The 20,905-nt window shown below is 50.8% G+C and overlaps 1 protein-coding gene across 1 annotated transcript; it reads left to right on the forward strand.

Moving 5' to 3' along the window:
* Window positions 1-18,175: 18,175 nt before the first annotated feature.
* LOC100282759 (uncharacterized) lies at window positions 18,176-20,285 on the forward strand. Its single transcript, NM_001371882.1, has 2 exons — window positions 18,176-18,441; window positions 19,192-20,285. Exons 1-2 carry the CDS (start codon window positions 18,317-18,319, stop codon window positions 20,165-20,167), a joined length of 1,101 nt encoding a protein of 366 aa, NP_001358811.1. The 5' UTR covers window positions 18,176-18,316; the 3' UTR covers window positions 20,168-20,285.
* Window positions 20,286-20,905: the final 620 nt, after the last annotated feature.

Genomic DNA, 20,905 nt, shown 5'->3' on the forward strand with positions numbered 1-20,905 from the left:
CGCTCCACAAAAGTATATGGGATGTTGTTGAGTTTGGTGCACAGGTACCATCCGTAGGGGATGAAAACTATGATGAGGATGAAGTAGCCCAAATCGAGCACTTCAACTCCCAAGCCACAACCATACTCCTCGCCTCTCTAAGTAGAGAGGAATATAACAAGGTGCAAGGGTTGAAGAATGCGAAGGAGATTTGGGATCTACTCAAGACCGCGCACGAGGGTGATGAACTCACCAAGATTACCAAGCGGGAAACGATCGAGGGGGAGCTCGGTCGCTTCCGTCTTCGCCAAGGGGAGGAGCCACAAGATATGTACAACCGGCTCAAAACCTTGGTGAACCAAGTGCGCAACCTCGGGAGCAAGAAATGGGATGACCACGAGGTGGTTAAGGTTATTCTTAGATCACTCATCTTCCTTAACCCCACTCAAGTTCAATTAATTCGTGGTAATCCTAGATACACGCTAATGACTCCCGAGGAAGTTATCGGGAACTTTGTGAGCTTTGAATGTATGATCAAGGGCTCAAAGAAGATCAACGAGCTTGATGATCCCTCCACATCCGAAGCACAACCGGTGGCATTCAAGGCGACGGAGGAGAAGGAGGAGTCTACACCAAGTAGACAACCAATCGACGCTTCAAAGCTCGACAACGAGGAGATGGCTTTAATCATCAAAAGCTTTCGCCAAATCCTCAAGCAACGGAAGGGGAAGGATTACAAATCCCGTTCCAAGAAGGTTTGCTACAAGTGTGGTAAGCCCGGTCACTTTATTGCTAAATGTCCATTATCAAATGACAGTGACAGGGATAACGACAAGAAGGGCAAGAGGAGAGAGAAGAAGAGGTACCACAAGAAGAGGGGCGGCGATGCCCACGTATGCCGCGAGTGGGACTCCGACGAGAGCTCCACCGACTCCTCCGACGAAGAGGACGCCGCCAACATCGCCGTCACCAAGGGACTCCTCTTCCCCAACATCGGCCACAAGTGCCTCATGGCAAAGGACGGCAAAAAGAAGAAGGTTAAATCTAAATCCTCCACTAGATATGAGTCTTCTAGTGATGAAAATGCTAGTGATGAGGAAGATAACTTACGCACTCTTTTTGCCAACCTCAACATGCAACAAAAAGAGAAACTTAATGAATTGGTTAGTGCTATTCATGAGAAGGATGATCTCTTGGACACCCAAGAGGACTTCCTTATTAAAGAAAATAAGAAACATGTTAAGGTCAAAAATGCTTACGCTCTAGAAGTAGAAAAATGTGAAAAACTTTCTAGTGAGCTAAGTTCTTGCCATGAAACTATTGACAACCTTAGAAATGAAAATGCTAATTTGTTAGCTAAGGTTGATTCTCATGTTTGTAACGTTTCAACTTCCAATCCTAGAGATGATAATGTTGATTTACTTGCTAAAATTGATGAGTTGAATGTTTCTCTTGCTAGCCTTAGAATTGAAAATGAGAAATTGCTTGCTAAGGCTAAAGATTTTGATGTTTGCAATGTTACTATTTCTAACCTTAGAAGTGAAAACGATATATTACATGCTAAGGTTGTAGAATTAAAATCTTGCAAACCCTCTGCATCTATCGTTGAGCATGTATCTATTTGTACTAGATGTAGAGATGTTGATATTAATGCTATTCATGATCACATGTCTTTAATTAAACAACAAAATGATCATATAGCAAAATTAGATGCTAAAATTGCTGAGCACAACTTAGAGAATGAAAAATTTAAATTTGCTCGTAGTATGCTTTATAATGGGAGACGCCCTGGCATCAAGGATGGCATTGGCTTCCAAAAGGGAGACAATGTCAAAATTAATGCCCCTCCTAAAAGATTGTCTAATTTTGTTAAGGGCAAGGCTCCCATGTCTCAGGATAACGAGGGTTACATTTTGTACCCTGTCGGTTATCCCGAGAGCAAGATTAGGAGAATTCACTCTAGGAAGTCTCACTCTGGCCCTAATCATGCTTTTATGTATAAGGGTGAGACATCTAGCTCTAGGCAACCAACCCGTGCTAAGTTGCCTAAGAAGAAAACTCCTAGTGCATCAAATGAACATAGCTTTTCATTTAAAACCTTTGATGCATCTTATGTGTTGACTAACAAATCCGGCAAAGTAGTTGCCAAGTATGTTGGGGGCAAACACAAGAGCTCCAAAACTTGTGTTTGGGTTCCCAAAGTTCTTGTTTCTAATGCCAAAGGACCCAAAACCGTTTGGGTACCTAAAGTCAAGAACTAAACTTGTTTTGTAGGTTTATGCATCCGGGGGCTCAAGTTGGATCATCGATAGCGGGTGCACAAACCACATGACAGGGGAGAAGAAGATGTTCTCCTCCTATGAGAAAAATCAAGATCCCCAACGAGCTATCACATTCGAGGATGGAAACCAAGGTTTGGTCAAAGGATTGGGTAAAATTGCTATATCTCCTGACCATTCTATTTTCAATGTTTTTCTCGTAGATTCATTAGATTACAATTTGCTTTCTGTATCTCAATTATGCAAAATGGGCTACAACTGTCTCTTTACTGATGTAGGTGTCACTGTCTTTAGAAGAAGTGATAATTCAATAGCATTTAAGGGTATGTTAGAGGGTCAGCTATACTTAGTAGATTTTGATAGAGCTAAACTCGACACATGCTTAATTGTTAAGACTAACATGGGTTGGCTCTGGCACCGCTGACTAGCCCATGTTGGGATGAAGAATCTTCATAAGCTTCTAAAGGGAGAACACATTTTAGGACTAACAAATGTTCATTTTGAGAAAGACAGGGTTTGTAGCGCATGCCAGGCAGGAAAGCAAGTTGGAGCCCATCATCCACACAAGAACATCATGACGACCGACAGGCCGCTTGAGCTACTCCACATGGATCTATTCGGCCCGATTGCTTACATAAGCATCGGCGGGAGTAAGTATTGTCTTGTAATAGTGGATGATTATTCTCGCTTCACTTGGGTGTTCTTTTTGCAGGAAAAATCCCAAACCCAAGAAACCCTAAAGGGATTCTTGAGACGAGCTCAAAACGAGTTCGGCTTAAGGATCAAGAAAATTAGAAGCGACAACGGGACGGAGTTCAAGAACTGTCAAATCGAAGGCTTCCTTGAGGAGGAGGGAATCAAGCATGAGTTCTCTTCTCCCTACACGCCACAACAAAATGGTGTAGTGGAGAGGAAGAATCGAACTCTATTGGACATGGCGAGGACCATGCTTGATGAGTACAAGACTTCGGATCGGTTTTGGGCCGAGGCGATCAACACCGCCTGCTACGCCATCAACCGGTTATATCTACACCGAATCCTCAAGAAGACATCTTATGAACTCCTAACCGGTAAAAAGCCCAATATTTCATATTTTAGAGTCTTTGGTAGCAAATGTTTTATTCTTGTTAAAAGAGGTAGAAAATCTAAATTTGCTCCTAAGACTGTAGAAGGCTTTTTACTAGGATATGATTCAAACACAAGGGCATATAGAGTCTTTAACAAGTCCACTGGACAAGTTGAAGTTTCTTGTGACGTTGTGTTTGATGAGACTAACGGCTCTCAAGTAGAGCAAGTTGATCTTGATGAGATAGGTAATGAAGAGGCTCCGTGCATCGCGCTAAGGAACATGTCCATTGCGGATGTGTGTCCTAAGGAATCCAAAGAGTCTCCAAATGCACAAGATCAACCATCCTCCTCCACGCAAGCATCTCCACCAACTCAAAATGAGGATGAAGCTCAAGATGATGAAGTAGAAGATCAAGCAAATGAGCCACCTCAAGATGACGGCAATGATCAAGGGGGAGATGCAAATGATCAAGACAAGGAGGATGAAGAACAAAGACCGCCACACCCAAGAGTCCACCAAGCAATCCAACGAGATCACCCCGTCGACACCATCCTCGGCGACATTCATAAGGGGGTAACTACTAGATCTCGTGTTGCATATTTTTGTGAACATTACTCTTTTGTTTCCTCTATTGAGCCACACAGGGTAGAGGAAGCACTCCAAGATTCGGATTGGGTGGTGGCGATGCAAGAGGAGCTCAACAACTTCACTAGGAATGAGGTATGGCACTTAGTTCCACGTCCTAACCAAAATGTTGTAGGAACCAAATGGGTGTTCCGCAACAAGCAAGATGAGCATGGTGTGGTGACAAGGAACAAAGCTCGACTTGTGGCCAAAGGATACTCCCAAGTCGAAGGTTTGGATTTCGGTGAAACCTATGCACCCGTAGCTAGGCTTGAGTCAATTCGCATATTATTGGCCTATGCTACTTACCATGGCTTTAAGCTTTATCAAATGGACGTGAAAAGTGTCTTCCTCAATGGACCAATCAAGGAAGAGGTCTATGTTGAGCAACCTCCCGGCTTTGAAGATAGTGAGTACCCTAACCATGTTTATAAACTCTCTAAGGCGCTTTATGGGCTCAAGCAAGCCCCAAGAGCATGGTATGAATGCCTTAGGGATTTTCTTTTAGATAATGGCTTCAAAGTCGGAAAGGCCGATCCTACTCTATTTACTAAAACTCTTGAGAATGACTTGTTTGTATGCCAAATTTATGTTGATGATATTATATTTGGGTCTACTAACGAGTCTACATGTGAAGAATTTAGTAGGATCATGACACAAAAATTCGAGATGTCAATGATGGGGGAGTTGAAGTATTTCTTAGGATTTCAAGTGAAGCAACTCCAAGAGGGCACCTTCCTTAGCCAAACGAAGTATACTCAAGACATTCTAAGCAAGTTCGGGATGAAGGATGCCAAACCCATCAAGACACCCATGGGAACCAATGGGCATCTCGACCTCGACGAAGGAGGTAAATCCGTTGATCAAAAGGTATACCGGTCGATGATTGGTTCTTTGCTATATTTATGTGCATCTCGACCGGATATTATGCTTTCCGTATGCATGTGTGCAAGATTCCAAGCCGACCCTAAGGAAGCTCACCTTAAGGCCGTAAAACAGAACTTGAGATATTTAGTTTATACTCCTAAGTTTGGGCTTTGGTATCCTAGGGGATCCACATTTGATTTGATTGGTTATTCGGATGCCGATTGGGCGGGGTGTAAAATCAATAGGAAGAGCACATCGGGGACTTGCCAGTTCTTGGGAAGATCCTTGGTGTCTTGGGCTTCAAAGAAGCAAAATTCCGTTGCTCTTTCTACCGCCGAAGCCGAGTACATTGCCGCAGGACATTGTTGCGCGCAACTACTTTGGATGAGGCAAACCCTTAGGGACTACAGTTACAAATTAACCAAAGTTCCTCTTCTATGTGATAATGAGAGTGGAATCAAAATGGCGGATAATCCCGTCGAACATAGCCACACTAAACACATAGCCATTCGATATCACTTTTTTAAGAGATCACCAACAAAAGGGAGATATCGAGATTTCTTACATTAATACTAAAGATCAATTAGCCGATATCTTTACCAAGCCACTTGATGAACAAACTTTTAACAAACTTAGGCATGAGCTAAATATTCTTGATTCTAGGAACTTCTTTTGCTAATTTGCACACATAGCTAACTTATACCTTTGATCATGTCTCTTTCATATGCTATGACTAATGTGTTTTCAAGTATATTTCAAACCAAGTCATAGGTGTATTGAAAGGAAATTAGAGTCTTCGGCAAAGACAAAGGCTTCCACTCCGTAACTCATCCTTCGCCGTCACTCCGGGCAACTCTCCATCTTTGAGGGAGAGAGCATAAGTCCCAAGCAAAAGGACTCCGCCTCTGGTATAATCTTTACTCATTTATTTATGATCAAAGGGTGAGAAAGTAATTCTAAGGGCTCTAATGATTCCGTTTTTGGCGATTCATGCCAAAGGGGGAGAGAGTAAGAGCCCAAAGCAAAAGGACCGCCACCTACTTTTAAAAATGTTTTCAATTGGAAATTTCAAATTGGTACCCTATTGTGTTCAAAAGAGGGAGAAAGTAGTATTTCAAAATTGATATCTCAAAACCCTCTTGAACACTAAGAGGAGGATTTCATTTAGGGGGAGTTTTTGTTTAAGTCAAAGGAAAAGCATTTGAAACAGGGGGAGAATTTCAAATCTTGAAAATGCTTCTCGAGATCTTATTCATTTACCTTTGACTATTTGCAAAAGAACTTTGAAAAGGATTTACAAAAGAATTTGCAAAAACAAAACATGTGGTGCAAAGCGTGGTCCAAAATGTCAAAAATTGAAAGAAACAATCCATGCATATCTTTTAAGTATTTATATTGGTTCAATTCCAAGCAACCTTTTGCACTTACATTATGCAAGCTAGTTCAATTATGCACTTCCATATTTGCTTTGGTTTGTGTTGGCATCAATCACCAAAAAGGGGGAGATTGAAAGGGAATTAGGCTTACACCTATTTCCTAAATGATTTTGGTGATTGAAATGCCCAACACAAATAATTGGACTAACTAGTTTGCTCTAGTGTATAAGTTATACAGGTGTCAAAGGTTCACACATAGCCAATAAAAAGACCAAGAATTGGGTTCAACAAAAGAGCAAAGGGGCAACCGAAGGCACCTCTGGTCTGGCGCACCGGACTGTCCGGTGTGCCACCGGACAGTGTCCGGTGCACCAGAGGACTCCAAGCCGAACTCGTCACCTTCGGGAAAATCCAGAGGCGCTTCGCTATAATTCACCGGACTGTCCGGTGTACACCGGACAGTGTCCGATGCTCCAAGGAAGGGTGTCTCAGGAACTCGCCAGCTTCGGGAATTCGCTCCGCTATAATTCACCGGACATGTCCGGTGTGCACCGGACTGTCCGGTGTAACAACGGTGCAACGGATATTTCGGCGCCAACGGCTACCTGCAGCGCATTGAATGCGCGCCAGCACGCGCAGAAGGCAGGCACGCCCATGCTGGCGCACCGGACACTCTACAGTACATGTCCGGTGCGCCACCGGACATCCAGGCGGGCCCAGAAGTCAGAGCTCCAACGGTCGGAACCCAACGACATTGGTGACGTGGCTGGCGCACCGGACATGTCTAGTGTGCACCGGACTGTCCGGTGCACCATACGACAGTCAGCCCCACCAAACGGCTAGTTTGGTGGTTGGGGCTATAAATACCCCCAACCACCCACCATTCATAGCATCCAAGTTTCCACTTCTCAACCACTTACAAGAGCTAGGCATTCAATTCTAGACACACTCAAGTGATCAAATCCTCTCCAATTCCACACAAGGCTTTAGTGATTAGCGAGAGAGATTTGTCGTGTTCTTTTGAGCTCTTGCGCTTGGATTGCTTCTTTTCTTTCTCACTTGTTCTTGTGATCAAAGCTCACTTGTAATCAAGGCAAGAGACACTGAATGTGTGGTGGTCCTTGCGGGGAAGCTTTGTTCCCGGTTTTGATTTGAGAAGAGAAGCTCACTCGGTCCGCGGGACCGGTTGAGAGAGGGTAAGGGTTGAAAGAGACCCGGCCTTTGTGGCCTCCTCAACGGGGAGTAGGTTTGCGAGAACCGAACCTCGGTAAAACAAATCCGCGTGTCACACTCTTCATTCGCTTGCGATTTGTTTTGCCCCCCTCTCTCTCGGACTCATTATTGTTTCTAACGCTAACCCGACTTGTAGTTGTGATTAATTTTGTAAATTTCAGTTTCGCCCTATTCACCCCCCCTCTAGGCGACTATCACCTTGTGGCTCTGAGCCGCTTCATCTCGCGCCTCGGCGAAAGAGGCCTACCTCTGTACCGCCTCTTAAGGAAGGCCGAGCGCTTCACTTGGACCCCCGAGGCCGAGGAAGCCCTCGGGAACCTGAAGGCGCTCCTTACAAGCGCGCCCATCTTGGTGCCCCCCGCTGCCGGAGAAGCCCTCTTGATCTACGTCGCCGCTACCACTCAGGTGGTCAGCGTCGCGATCGTAGTCGAGAGACAAGAAGAAGGGCACGCATTGCCCGTCCAGAGGTCGGTCTACTTCATCAGTGAAGTACTGCCCGAGACCAAAATCCGCTACCCGCAAATCCAGAAGCTACTGTACGTGGTAATTCTGATGCGGCGAAAGTTGCGACACTACTTCGAGTCTCATCCGGTGACTGTGGTGTCATCCTTCCCTCTGGGAGAGATCATCCAGTGCCGAGAGGCCTCGGGTAGGATTGCAAAGTGGGCGGTGGAAATCATGGGCGAGACAATCTCGTTCGCTCCTCGGAAGGCCATCAAGTCCTAAGTCTTGGCGGACTTTATGGCTGAATGGGTCGACACCCAGCTTCCAGCAGCTCCAATCCAACCGGAACTCTGGACCATGTTTTTCGACGGGTCGTTGATGAAAATAGGAGCGGGCGCGGGCCTACTCTTCATCTCACCCCTCGGGAAGCACCTCCGCTACGTGCTGCGCCTCCATTTCCCGGCGCCCAACAACGTGGCCGAGTACGAGGCACTGGTTAATGGGTTGCGCATCGCCATCGAGCTAGGGGTCCGGCGTCTCGACGCTCAGGGCGACTCGTAGCTTGTCATCGACCAAGTCATGAAGAACTCCCATTGCCGCGACCCGAAGATGGAAGCCTACTGTGATGAGGTTCGGCGCCTGGAGGACAAGTTCTACGGGCTCGAGCTCAACCACATCGCTCGACGATACAACGAGACTGCAGACGAGCTGGCTAAGATAGCCTCGGGGCGGACAACGGTTCCTCCGGACGTCTTCTCCCGAGACCTACATCAACCCTCAGTCAAGACCGACGACACGCTCGAGCCCGAGAAGGTCTCGGCCCTGCCCGAGGCGCCCTCGGCTCAGCCCGAGGCACCCTCGGCCCCCGAGGGTGAGGCACTGCGCGTCGAGGAAGAGCGGAATGGGGTCCCGCCTAATCGAAACTGGCAGACCCCGTACCTGCAGTATCTCCACCAAGGAGAGCTACCCCTCGACAAAACCGAGGCTCGACGATTGGCGCGACGTGCCAAGTCGTTCGTCTTGCTGGGTGACGGAAAGGAGCTCTACCACCGCAGCCCCTCAGGCATCCTCCAGCGATGCATATCCATCACTGAAGGTCAGGAGTTATTACAAGAAATACACTCGGGGGCTTGCGGTCACCACGCAGCACCTCGAGCCCTTGTTGAAAACGCCTTCCGACAAGGTTTCTACTGGCCAACCGCGGTGGCCGACGCCACTAGGATTGTACGCACCTACCAAGGGTGTCAATTCTACGCAAAGCAGACCCACCTGCCCGCTCAGGCTCTGCTAACAATACCCATCACCTGGCCGTTTGCTGTGTGGGGTCTGGACCTCGTCGGTCCCTTGCAGAAGGCACCCGGGGGCTACACGCACCTGCTAGTCGCCATCGACAAATTCTCCAAGTGGATCGAGGTCAGACCCCTAAACAGCATCAGGTCCGAACAGGCGGTGGCGTTCTTCACCAACATCATCCATCGCTTTGGGGTCCCAAACTCCATCATCACCGACAATGGCACCCAGTTCACTGGCAGAAAGTTCCTGGACTTCTGCGAGGACCACCACATCTGGGTGGACTGGGCCACCGTAGCTCACCCCATGACGAATGGGCAGGTAGAGCGTGCCAACGACATGATTCTGCAAGGACTCAAGCCACGGATCTACAATGACCTCAACAAATTCGGCAGGCGATGGATGAAGGAGCTCCCCTCGGTGGTCTGGAGTCTGAGAACGACGCCAAGCCGAGCCACGGGCTTCATGCCGTTCTTTCTAGTCTATGGGGCCGAGGCTATCTTGCCCATAGACTTAGAATACGGATCCCCGAGAACGAGGGCGTACGACGACCGAAGCAACCGGACCAACCGAGAAGACTCACTGGACCAGCTGGAAGAGGCTCGGGACATGGCCTTACTACACTCGGCAAGGTATCAACAGTCCCTGCGACGCTACCACACCCGAGGGGTTTGGTCTCGAGACCTCCAGGTGGGGGACTTGGTGCTTCGGCTACGACAAGATGCCCGAGGGCGCCACAAGCTCACGCCTCCCTGGGAAGGGCCATTCATCATCGCCAAGATTTTGAATTCCGGAACATACAAGCTGGCCAACAGTCAAGGCGAGGTCTACAGCAATGCTTGGAACATCCGACAACTACGTCGCTTCTACCCTTAAGATGTTTTCAAGTCGTTCATACACCTCGTTTACATACGCAAATAAAGTCTAACCATCAAGGAAGGGTCAGCCTTGCCTCGGCAAAGCCCGACCCTCCCTCGGGGGCTAGAAGGGGGGAACCCCCTCTGCGTCAAGATTTTCCTCGGAAAAAGTCTTCCACCAAAACGACTTTCGTGTTTTCCGGCTATATCAGTAACAGAACCCCGAGAAACGAATAAGAGTGCATGTAAATGGCAAGGCCGACCGAGCCGAGGGACTCCTATGCCTCCGGGATACGGATACCTCACTCGTCACCTACCGCGAAAAATAACTCTTACTTGGGTAAGCGATCCTGCTACTGACGAACAAGTCCGGATACGCGAAACTGGAGGAAAAGAGACACAACTTTATATCACAACGATAAAGTATTCAGGCCTCGGCGGCCGCGAAAGACACATACATATTCAAAATAAACTGCTCCGGCAGAATCATGCATCGCCCGAGGGAGGAGCTGCACCCTCGGCTTCGTTTCCACCCTCGGCGAGATCCGCCCCGCCCTCGGACGGTGGCGCAAGCGGAAGGATCTCTGCCTCGAAAGTGGACGCCAACACCACGCTTGGGCCCGTGGCGGCCGCATCAAGCCTCTGAACTTCGGCCAGGGCAGCTTCATCTTCGTCGGAAAGGCAGTACCCCTCGCTGACCCGCTCTAGATCCACATCGTAGTGGGAAGCGAGCACGACGAAGGCCCACCTAACACCATGACGCAGCGCCTCGCGAAGTCTGTCGCGCGCGTGGTCACCCAAGGCCTGCAGGCGACTCTGGGGGGAGCTCCCCGAGGGGACGTCGTCAAGACCAAAGATCTGGCAGAAGGCCGAGACAACCTCGGACATGGCCACGCGGTCGGCCTCCTTCTGCTCAGCCGCCTGTGCAAGTGCCTTAGCGGACTCGTTGAGGGCAGACTCGAGCTCTGCAAATAGCCAAAGCAGAAGTCTTCAAACATGAGTTGAAGAATGAAGCTGAATCAAAATCTCAAAAACAGCCAAGACATACCTTCGGGCCGAGCACGCTGCTCCGAGGTTGCGGCTTGGGCGGACTGAGCAGACCCGACAGCCACGGCCAGGTCCGCCGCAAGGGCTCCGGCCCGAGCAGACGCCTCGGCTAGCTGGCCTCCAAGGGCCTCAGCCTAGCTTTCAGCCTCGGCGGCCCGGCCCCGAGATTGGTCCCGCTCATCGATGACCTGGCCAAGCTCCAACTGCCGCCGTTGCGCCTCTGCATGCGCCGCCGCTGCCTCTGCCCCCAGCTCATCACAGAGCAACCGAAGGTCCGCCGCCTCGGCGCTCCGTTGGGAGAGGCGCTCGGTAGCCTCGACAAGCGTGGTCCTCAGGAACCATAGCGAACCCCAGACGTCGGCCTCGCGGCGGATGAACGACGACTTGGCGGTGCTCAGATCCGTCAGATCCTGAGGAAGGGAAGCGGGGCGTCACAAAGAATGCCTTGATCACATGAAAGGTATGCCTGAAATCCTTACCTGGAGGATCCTGGGAACGTCCCTGGAAAGGACCTCCAGGGTCAACCGAAGCGACCCCACCGTTGCCTCGGCACACTCACGAAGCTCGTCCCAAGCCTGCTCCTCTCGCTCATCGTCAAGAACAAAGAGGGGTTTCGAGGCACCACGGGTCCAGAACTGGAGCCTCTCCCCACGCCGTTCATTGGGACCTCGCCGCGCGAGGATGAGGTCGCCGCTCCCCAGGACAGGCTACGGTTCTGCGCCCCCCTCCTCCAAGGCATCGGCACCCCCTGTGGTCGGCCCCTGTTCTTCGGACCGGGACCACCTCGGCCAAGGGGTCAAGTACCCCCTCGGCCTGCCCCTGTTCTTCGGACCGGGACCCTGATGCCCCGGCCCTGGATACTGACAGCGCCAGCCCACTCGGGGGCTGGATCGACGACCCCTGGCCCAGCCGCAGATCTGGGCTGAGGCCGAGGCGGGCCGCCATGTCGTCATCTTCGTCATCATCGTCGCCAGGCGTCTCCGGCGATGGCTCCCTCGGGAGCCCGTTCCTCTCCTGCTTCCGACGACGCCTCTCCAAGGCGTCCCGAGCCCGCATCCGCTCGCGGGCTCGAGCCTTTTCTGCGTCTTTCTTCTCCTTCTTCTTCTCCGCAGCGACCCTCCGCGCGACTCGGTCCACCGCGTCCTCCGAGACCAGTGGCAGAGAAGGCTTGTGAAACCCCAACTCCTGGGGACGGACGGAATCTCGGCTGTGAGATCCAAGGGCAATCTGACACAAGAAGGAAGAAAGAGCGGACACTCACCAGGGATATGCATCCGCGCTCGGGACGCATCGAGGGATGGGTAAGGGCACCGGCGTCCAGCCTTCCTACCGTGCCGGCTACCCGCCTGTGGAGGTCATCGGCGAGGAGGGGGACCGAGGACATCTGCGAACCCTCCAAGTCAACCCCCGGCGTCATCTCCGAAAGCAGCAGTCGCCGCTCCGTCAAGGGGGAGCACCCTCCGGCGATGGATGGCGGCAACCACCCCCGCGGCGGTAAGCCCTTCGTCTCGTAGCTCCTGCAAGGCCTCCAGAAGAGGCTGGAGATTCTTCTGTTTGTCGTGCGGGGCCCCATAGCGCCAGTTGCTGCCGGCGGCGTTTACCACTCGTTGAGAAAACGACGGGAGCCTCCCGTCGTCGTTCCGAAGGTAAAACCACCGGCGCTGCCACCCCTTGTTCGAAGACACAAGGATGGCGGGGATGTACTGTGGCGCACGCGCCTGCCTCAACTGGAGGATGCAGCCACCGGCCCGCACCGCCATGCAGACTCTCTTTTCCCCCGTCGTCAAGGCAAAAGGCTCCGCGGAGAAGAGATGGGTCCACAGATCCCAGTGGGGGTCAATCCCCAAAAACCCTTCGCAAACCGCCGTGAAGATGGCTGCTTGCGCGACGGAGTTGGGGCTGAGATTGTGCAGCTCCACCCCGTAGAAATGCAGAATAGCCCGCATGAAACGACTTGCTGGCACTCCGAACCCCCACTCATGGAAAGAGACGAAACTCAGCACATACCCTGACGACGGGGACAGGGCGGCTCCGCTCGGAGGGGCCATCCACTCCGGCTGCGGGTCACCGGAGAGGGGACGAAGCAAACCATCGGCAACAAGGGCCTCCAGATCATCCACCGTGACGGTGGAGAAAGGCCACGGGTCGCGCGGCGGAACGACGGTTACCCGGTCGGCCATCCCCAAGCGAAGGAGGTGGCAGCGGAGCGGACAAGGTGCACGATTTTCTTTCTCTAGCTATTCCCTCAGGTTGCGGAAACCTAAGCGAGAGGCGAGCAGCAGAGTAAAGAACCACCACTGGTCCCTCTTCCGAATATATAAAGGCCCGGGCGAGACCCGTTCAACACTTCGCCCGAACCCGCCGCGAAATTCAAAACTCGATGGCGAAACGCCCGTTCCTCGAACGGCTCGCGCAACGGCTGCCCCGCGAACCACTCGTCCCGTCGCATTAACTCTGCGGCAGGGCAGGCGACACCTTTGGCAAGCAAAGCGGGCGATGCTTCACCTCCGCCATGATGACCGCGTCAAAAAAGGTGCGCCACGTCATTCAATTTCGTAACATTTTCCTCTTCCCCTTTCTCTCTGTTGCTACAGGGACCGGGAAAGGGGATACTCCGAAAGGGATCCTTCTCCGCGAAGGAAGTGGGCCCCGAGCCCTCCTACTGATGAGAGGTTCGAAGGCTGGCCCCTCGGAAGGGTTCGACAGCCGCCTCAGAGCACTCGGGCTCCGCGCCCACTACTGGTCAGAGGTTCGAAGGCTGGCCCCTCGGAAGGGTTCGACAGCCGCCTCAGGCCACTCGGGCTCCGCGCCCACTACTGATCAGGGGTTCGTAGGCTGGCCCCCGAAGGGTTCGACAGCCGCCTCAGAGCACGCAGAGCGAGGGATCACTCTGGGTACGTCCGATACATGGCCGGGGCTCGGGCTACGCTCCCGAGGTACCCTAGGACATTTTCGAGACCAGCAGGAACGATTCTGTAACGGAATCCCATCAGAGGGAGGCATCGAGCCCTCGGACCCTATCAAACGGGACCGGGTCCGGCAAATCACCTGCAGGTACTTTTGGAGCGCGCCTCTGGGCCACTAGCCGACCCTTATCGAACGGGGCACGGGCGTCCACTCGGATCACCCGTTAGCAACTCACTGGAGACACCATGTTCGGCGCCCTCCGAGGGCAACATGGCGCTTTCCCCCCTCCTCCTTGCGAAAAGGCGACGAAGGGGCGTATGAAAAAAGCCGAGTCGGTCCTTGACCGTCCTCTCGCTCTGTGTGGAGGCTCGGGGGCTTCTCTCGCAAACCCGGCTCCGGCCAAACCGTTGACAACGTCAACATACCAGCCCGAGAACTCGGAACCTGACTATGCACCCGGGCAACGACCAGTTCGCATGAGGGAACAACCAGACCGGCCGAGGCGTCACGAAAAGCGCTAAGACCTCGGAGGAGTCAAACCACTCCTCCGAGGCCTCGGGGGCTACACCCGGCGGGTGCGCTCACGCGCACCCGCCGGAATGAAATACAACTGAGAAAGGTCGGTCCCCTTGCAAAAAAACTGCGACAAAAGCCTCCAAGCGAGTACCAACACTCCCTTCGAGGCTCGGGGGCTACTGTCGGGGACCATAATTAGGGGTACCCCCAAGACTCCTAATCTCAGCTGGTAACCCCCATCAGCACAAAGCTGCAAAGGTCTGATGGGCGCAATTCAGGTCAAGGCTCCGTCCACTCAAGGGACACGAACTCGCCTCGCCCGAGCCCAGCCTCGGGCAAAGACCACCGACACAGGAGGATTCACATCTCGCCCGAGGGTCCCATCAGGCGACGGGCACACCTTCGACTCGCCCGAGGCCCAGCTCGGGCAGGCTTCGCGGAGAAGCAACCTTGGCCAGATCGCCTCGCCAGACGACCGGATCGCAGGAGCATTCAATGCAAGGACCGCCTGACACCTTATCCTGACGCACGCTCTTCAGTCGACAGAGCCAAAGTGACCGCAGTCACTTCGCCCCTCCACTGGCTGACCTGACAAGAAAACAGCGCCGCATGCGCTGCTCCGACTGATGTGCCACCCGTCAGGGTGAGGCTGACAACCGCCAAGTCCGGCCTCAGGCGCCATAGGAAGCTCCGCCTTGCCCGACCCCAGGGCTCGGACTCAACCTCGACCTCGGATGACGGTCTCCGCCTCGCCCGACCCCGGGGCTCGGACTCAACCTCTACCTCGGACGACGGACTCCGCCTCGCCCGACCCAGGGCTCGGACTCAGCCTCGACCTCGGACGACGGACTCCGCCTCGCCCGACCCCAGGGCTCGGACTCAGCCTTGACCTCGGACGACGGATTCTGCCTTGCCCGACCCCAGGGCTCGGACTCAGCCTCGACCTCGGACGACGGACTCCGCCTCGCCCGACCCCAGGGCTCGGACTCAGCCTCGACCTCGGACGACGGACTCCGCCTCGCTCGACCCCAGGGCTCGGACTCAACCTCGACTTCGGAAGACGGTCTCCGCCTCGCCCGAGCCCAGGGCTCAGACTCAGCCTCGACCTCGGAGGAGTCACCGCCTCGCCCGACCTCGGGCTCGAACCGACCACGTCACAGGGGGGCCATCATTACCCTACCCCTAGCTAGCTCAGGCTACGGGGAACAAGACCGGCGTCCCATCTTGCTCGCCCCGGTAAAACAGGTAATGATGGCACCCCGCGTGCTCCATGACGACGACGGTTCTCAGCCCCTTACGGAAGCAAGGAGACGTCAGCAAGGACCCGACAGCCCCGACAGCTGTGCTTCCACAGGGCTCAAGCGCTCCTCCGACGGCCACGACATCACATGAACAGGGCTCTAGCACCTCTCCGATAGCCACGTCGGCCTGTACATAGGACTCTGGCTTCCCTTTGCTAGACACGTTAGCACATTGCTACACCCCCATTGTACACCTGGGCCTTCTCCTTACATCTATAAAAGGAAGGTCCAGGGCCCTCGTACGAGAAGGTGGCCGCGCGGGAGAACGGGCTGGTGGACAATCTCTCTCTCTCTCTCTCTCCCTCTCGAACGCTTGTAACCCCCTACTGCAAGTGCATCCGCCCTAGGCGTAGGACAACACGAGGCCGCGGTTTCCCCTTACTGTTTTTCCCCTTGTGTTCTGTCTCGCGCCGACCCATCTGGGCTGGGACACGCAGCGACAATTTACTCGTCGGTCCAGGGACCCCCGGGGTCGAAACGCCGATAATACTATACTTAAACCACCAGTTTCACCAGTTTCAACGGTCGTCACGCGTCATCTTTTTACAAATAACCCATTACAACTATTTCAAATTAATCTGTTGCACGCCTATAGATGGCCAAACGGCGGTCGAACCAAACCCCCGCGGGCCACAACTCACATCGGCCCATTTGATTAAATCAACGTAAAATGTTAAAAAATGGTGCAAGAAGTGGGGTTTGAACCCATGCCGTGATTGAAGAAGGGCGACATACATTAGGTAAAGTTGTCTAACCAGTAAAACATCATACTCAGATGTTTTTAATATTGAATATAGATTATGTATATGTATATACGTTTTTTTTAAAATAAAAAATATAATCGTGTCAAGCCGGACCAGCACTACGGGCCGAGGCTACAACCCAAACACGACATGACGTTCTTGGCTCTTGCAAGCATTAGGTCGTTTCTGAGACCACATTAGCGCAATTGACTCCATGGTGTTTGAGGTTGCTGAATTAAATGTGACAACAATGATTTGTCACACTAACAGTAAAATGAAAGGTTATTTGTTGGTTTTAAACGTTAGTAATTGCTACGAAGTAGCATAATTTATATGGAGCGATCCAGTTTTATTGATGTGTGACTTTAGCAATCACTCCATATTTTGATCTATCTTTTTTATAAATTTGAGTTCAAGTGACTTATTTTAGAAACTTGAGCTCACAAACTTTCTCTTATTTGGTCTATGTATCGTGGAATTATGTCATTTTATAATTTCTGTTCGTTCAGTCAGTCGTTGTGAACTCTCTTCTCATCGCTCACTTCATTGGCCGTGTTGCATCAAGACATATTGTATGAAGTAAATAATAACATCAGTTAGCCAAATCAAAAAATATTATACGGAGGGCGAAGACAATCAATAAAAAATCTTGAAATTTTTTTGGTGGATAGTTTACATGGGTATTGTTGTAAGCTGTCGCAACGCACGGGCAATCGACTAGTTTTTTTATATATATGAGTTATATGTGTGTACTTACGCTCTTATTAAAATTGGGCATGACATGGAAAAATCCAATAAAATAATAGAATTATATCAACTCATAAGCTGATGGAAGGACAAAATAAATAGAAATATATAGATACCTCGTATATTTATTATATACTAAAAACAGTAATTGCATTTAGTAGTGATGATATGGATGACTTGGATTAAGAGATTGAAAGTCAGTGGAAGGATATGGTATTTAGTGAAGATGGTATATTTGGCTTGTATGCTACGATATAACTAGCAGTGGGCTTTCAAAATATAAGATGTAGATATAGAAATAAGTCAAAGATGTTGTAAGTGGCTTGTATGTTTAGATAGTACTTATACAAATTTTAGAAATATAAGACATAGATATAGATATAGATATAAATATAGATTGAGATATAGATCTAGATTGGATAGAAATTAATCAAAATCATGTCGCCAAGATAAGATGCGTGCAAAAAAAAAGTCTTAGAAGAGAACATGACAAATATGATGGCAATTTGAACCTGCAAACCCGAAACTTAATAGGCACCCGACCCGATGGATGCGAGTATGGGTGAAGATTTTGACCAAGGGTGCACCCACACTTGATCTAGAGTTTTGCGGGTGTGGGTTTCTATTTCAATCCACGGGTGACCCGCACCCGACCTGAATTTAGTTCATTCTTTGTTTTGCGCAAAAATAATTAAGATACAAAATTAGTTATTTTGAACAAGTAACTCGGCTAATAATTTATGAAATGATTTGTTGTTCCGATTTAAAAAAATATTATTTTTTAAAATAACTCTTCCACCTTTATTTTTGTGCCTTAGTTGTTTCGATTGAGCCAGGTAGTTTGGTGGCACCATATACATTCCCTTCATCATGCTCTTATGATCTGTTTTAATTCTGACTTTTCTGATTTGGTCCCGGCTTCTCCTCCTTCCCCCTCGGATCGGCGGCAGTTCCCGTGCCCTCACAGTCACAGGGGACGCGGCTCGCCTTTCCTTCCCCGCCAATCCATCCGCTCTTCTCAGCGGCGAGAAGAAGAGATGGGGAGCAACGCCGCCGGCAAGCCTCCTCCTCCTCCTGCTGCTGCTGTGTCGTGGGAGTTCCACGCGACGGGGCCTCGCAACTTGACCAGCCCCGGCTGGAGGGACCTCATCCGCTCCAGCTGGTATGCCCCTCTCGCTCCCCATTTCCATTCCCTCGGTGAATTAATGCTACCCAGCTGGTCTTTCATTCTCTTCTTCGATCGCGCGTGTCTATTCGTTGATCGATCTGCGGAATACCGGCGAATTGACCGATTTTCATTTTACAAGTGAAATTAGTTCATTTTCACTTGTAAAAATATAAATCCTTTAGAAAAAATGAAGTTTCTAAACTAGAACTTGTACTTTATAAATTGGTTCCGTCTCATGTTTACTCCACCTGTAGTACCGTACCGTACCTCCGTACCTACCAATCTACCATAGGGAGTAACCCCGAAACCATCTACCAATTCTCGAGGTCGTAAAGAGTTGAGTGGAGCAAATCAGCAATCAAGTCTCCTTTTGTTTCTTGCGGGAAAAAAAACATGAGAAACAAAATTATAATATATTCATGCCCACATATAATATATTCATGTATAGCTGTAATTTTGTTTCTGAATATATTCATGCCCACATAATTGTGCTGCATTGTAGCAGGCATGTATAGCTGTAATTCGTCCCAGAATTTCGTCCCGAGAGCATGTGACAATGACATTGCTACTTCTTTTCTGTCTCTTGTGCTCACATTCATCCTTTTCTCAACCACAGGGTTTTCTTTTTTTTAAAAAAAACTTTTGTAGAGGTCATGTTTTGCAGTAGCATTTGGTATTCTTGAGAACAAAAAGGCAGTGATGTCTGTAACACTGACGCCGCGACGCACAACCATTACTACGCAGGAGAGATCCAAGCTACAGAAGGATCGCAGTGTCGTGCTTCGTGCAGGCCGCGTATCTGCTGGAGCTGGACAGGCAGGAGGGCAGAGCCGGTGAAGCCGCGCTCGCTCCCAACTGGTGGAAGCCCTTCAAGTACAAGCTGGTGCGCCCGCTCATCGACTCCAGAGACGGGTCCATCTACGGGGCGCTTCTAGAATGGGACCAGCTCGCCGCCCTCGCTGACCTGATAGTGGCCAAGCCTCAGGGCGCTCCCAAGGTGGTCCTCGCGCTCAGGGGCACCATGCTGAGGCAGCTGACCGTGGTGAGGGACCTGGAAGACGACCTTCGGCTGTTTGCCCTGGAGAGCCTGAGGGGGTCCGTCAGGTTCACAGGCGCGCTGGAGGTGCTCAAGTCGGCGATCCACAGGCACGGCAGCGCCAACGTGTGCGTTGCCGGCCACTCCCTGGGCGCCGGCTTTGCGCTGCAGGTCGGCAGGGCCTTGGCCAAGGATGGAACCTTCGTGGAGTGCCATCTGTTCAACCCACCGTCGGTGTCACTCGGCACGGGCCTCAGGAAAATCCAGGAGAAGGCCAGCAGTGTCCTCAAGCGGTATATCAGTAGAAGCGGCGGCGGTGGCAGCAGCTCCTCGTCAAATGTTTCCCCAGGACCAGGAGAGGAGCTACAAGCCGCCGCCGCTCGAGATGGAGTTGGAGAAGAAGTGATGAGCAGGGAGGTCAAAAGATGGGTGCCAAACCTGTACGTGAACAGCTGCGACTACATCTGCTGCTTCTACGCTGACCGTAGCGGCGTCGCTACCGTCACCGAGGAGAAGCGTTCCGGAATGCATTCCAAGCTGTACGTGATCGCCAAAGGACCGAGCAAGTTCCTGGAGGCTCACGGGCTGCAGCAGTGGTGGTCCGATGATTCTGAGCTCCACTTGGCCGTGCACGACAGCAAACTCATGTATAGGCACCTTAAGTCCCTCTATGTCGAACAGTAGTAGAGAAGGCATTAGTACTTGTTTCTCAGAATGCCTAGTTCTTCTTCTCTAGTACAGCCAGACAAGAAAACATGTAAACCGTCAGCTGATTAAGAGCTCCAACTCTTGCAACTCGTCTAAGCATATCTTCTTCTCTTCTCGCGTACGCATAGCATTTGTTTTCTTTATTATGTGGACGTTAAACTCTTTTTTTCCTTGCAAGCGTACCGTACCTTACCTAAGCGTGCTAATGGATTAGGATCCAAATATTTCTTTACAATAAGTTAGAGCTCTTAGTTAATTTTAGTTTAAAAATAAATAAAAATATATCTCGATACTAATTTGATTTTATCTTTAAATTTTATAGTGTAAAATCTAGAGCATATTACCACTCCTAACCTTACCTTCGTCACACCCTTTCAGGATGAAACTCTTTGATGGAAAAAAAATAGGAATATGCAGAAAAGCCACTTACGTAGAAAAGGCTTAACCTCCTCACTATGTTGGTCGCATGGAAGATATGAAAATACCGAAACACCTCTATGTTTGAGGGAACAAGGCCTCACTTTAGGGCTTGTTTGGTTAGCTCCCAATCCACATGGATTCAGTGGGATTGGGTGGGTTTAAATCCCAACTAAGTCAAACCCTTTCTTAATTTTTTCCAATCCCATCCAATCCATGGGTAACGAGATTAACCGAACAAGGCCTTAAGGTGGCTTTTCTACCATCTTTTACGCAGTGGGTTGTTAGGCCATTCAG

The sequence above is a fragment of the Zea mays genome, chromosome 3 (assembly GCF_902167145.1).
Source record: "Zea mays cultivar B73 chromosome 3, Zm-B73-REFERENCE-NAM-5.0, whole genome shotgun sequence".
Classification (NCBI taxonomy): Eukaryota; Viridiplantae; Streptophyta; class Magnoliopsida; order Poales; family Poaceae; genus Zea; species Zea mays.

Bases quoted from the DNA above. Each gene is read 5' to 3' on its own strand.
- LOC100282759 (NM_001371882.1), top strand. From the start codon at position 18,317: ATGGGGAGCAACGCCGCCGGCAAGCCTCCTCCTCCTCCTGCTGCTGCT. The intron at 18,442-19,191 runs GTATGCCCCTCT...ATTACTACGCAG, and splicing joins GACCTCATCCGCTCCAGCTG to GAGAGATCCAAGCTACAGAA.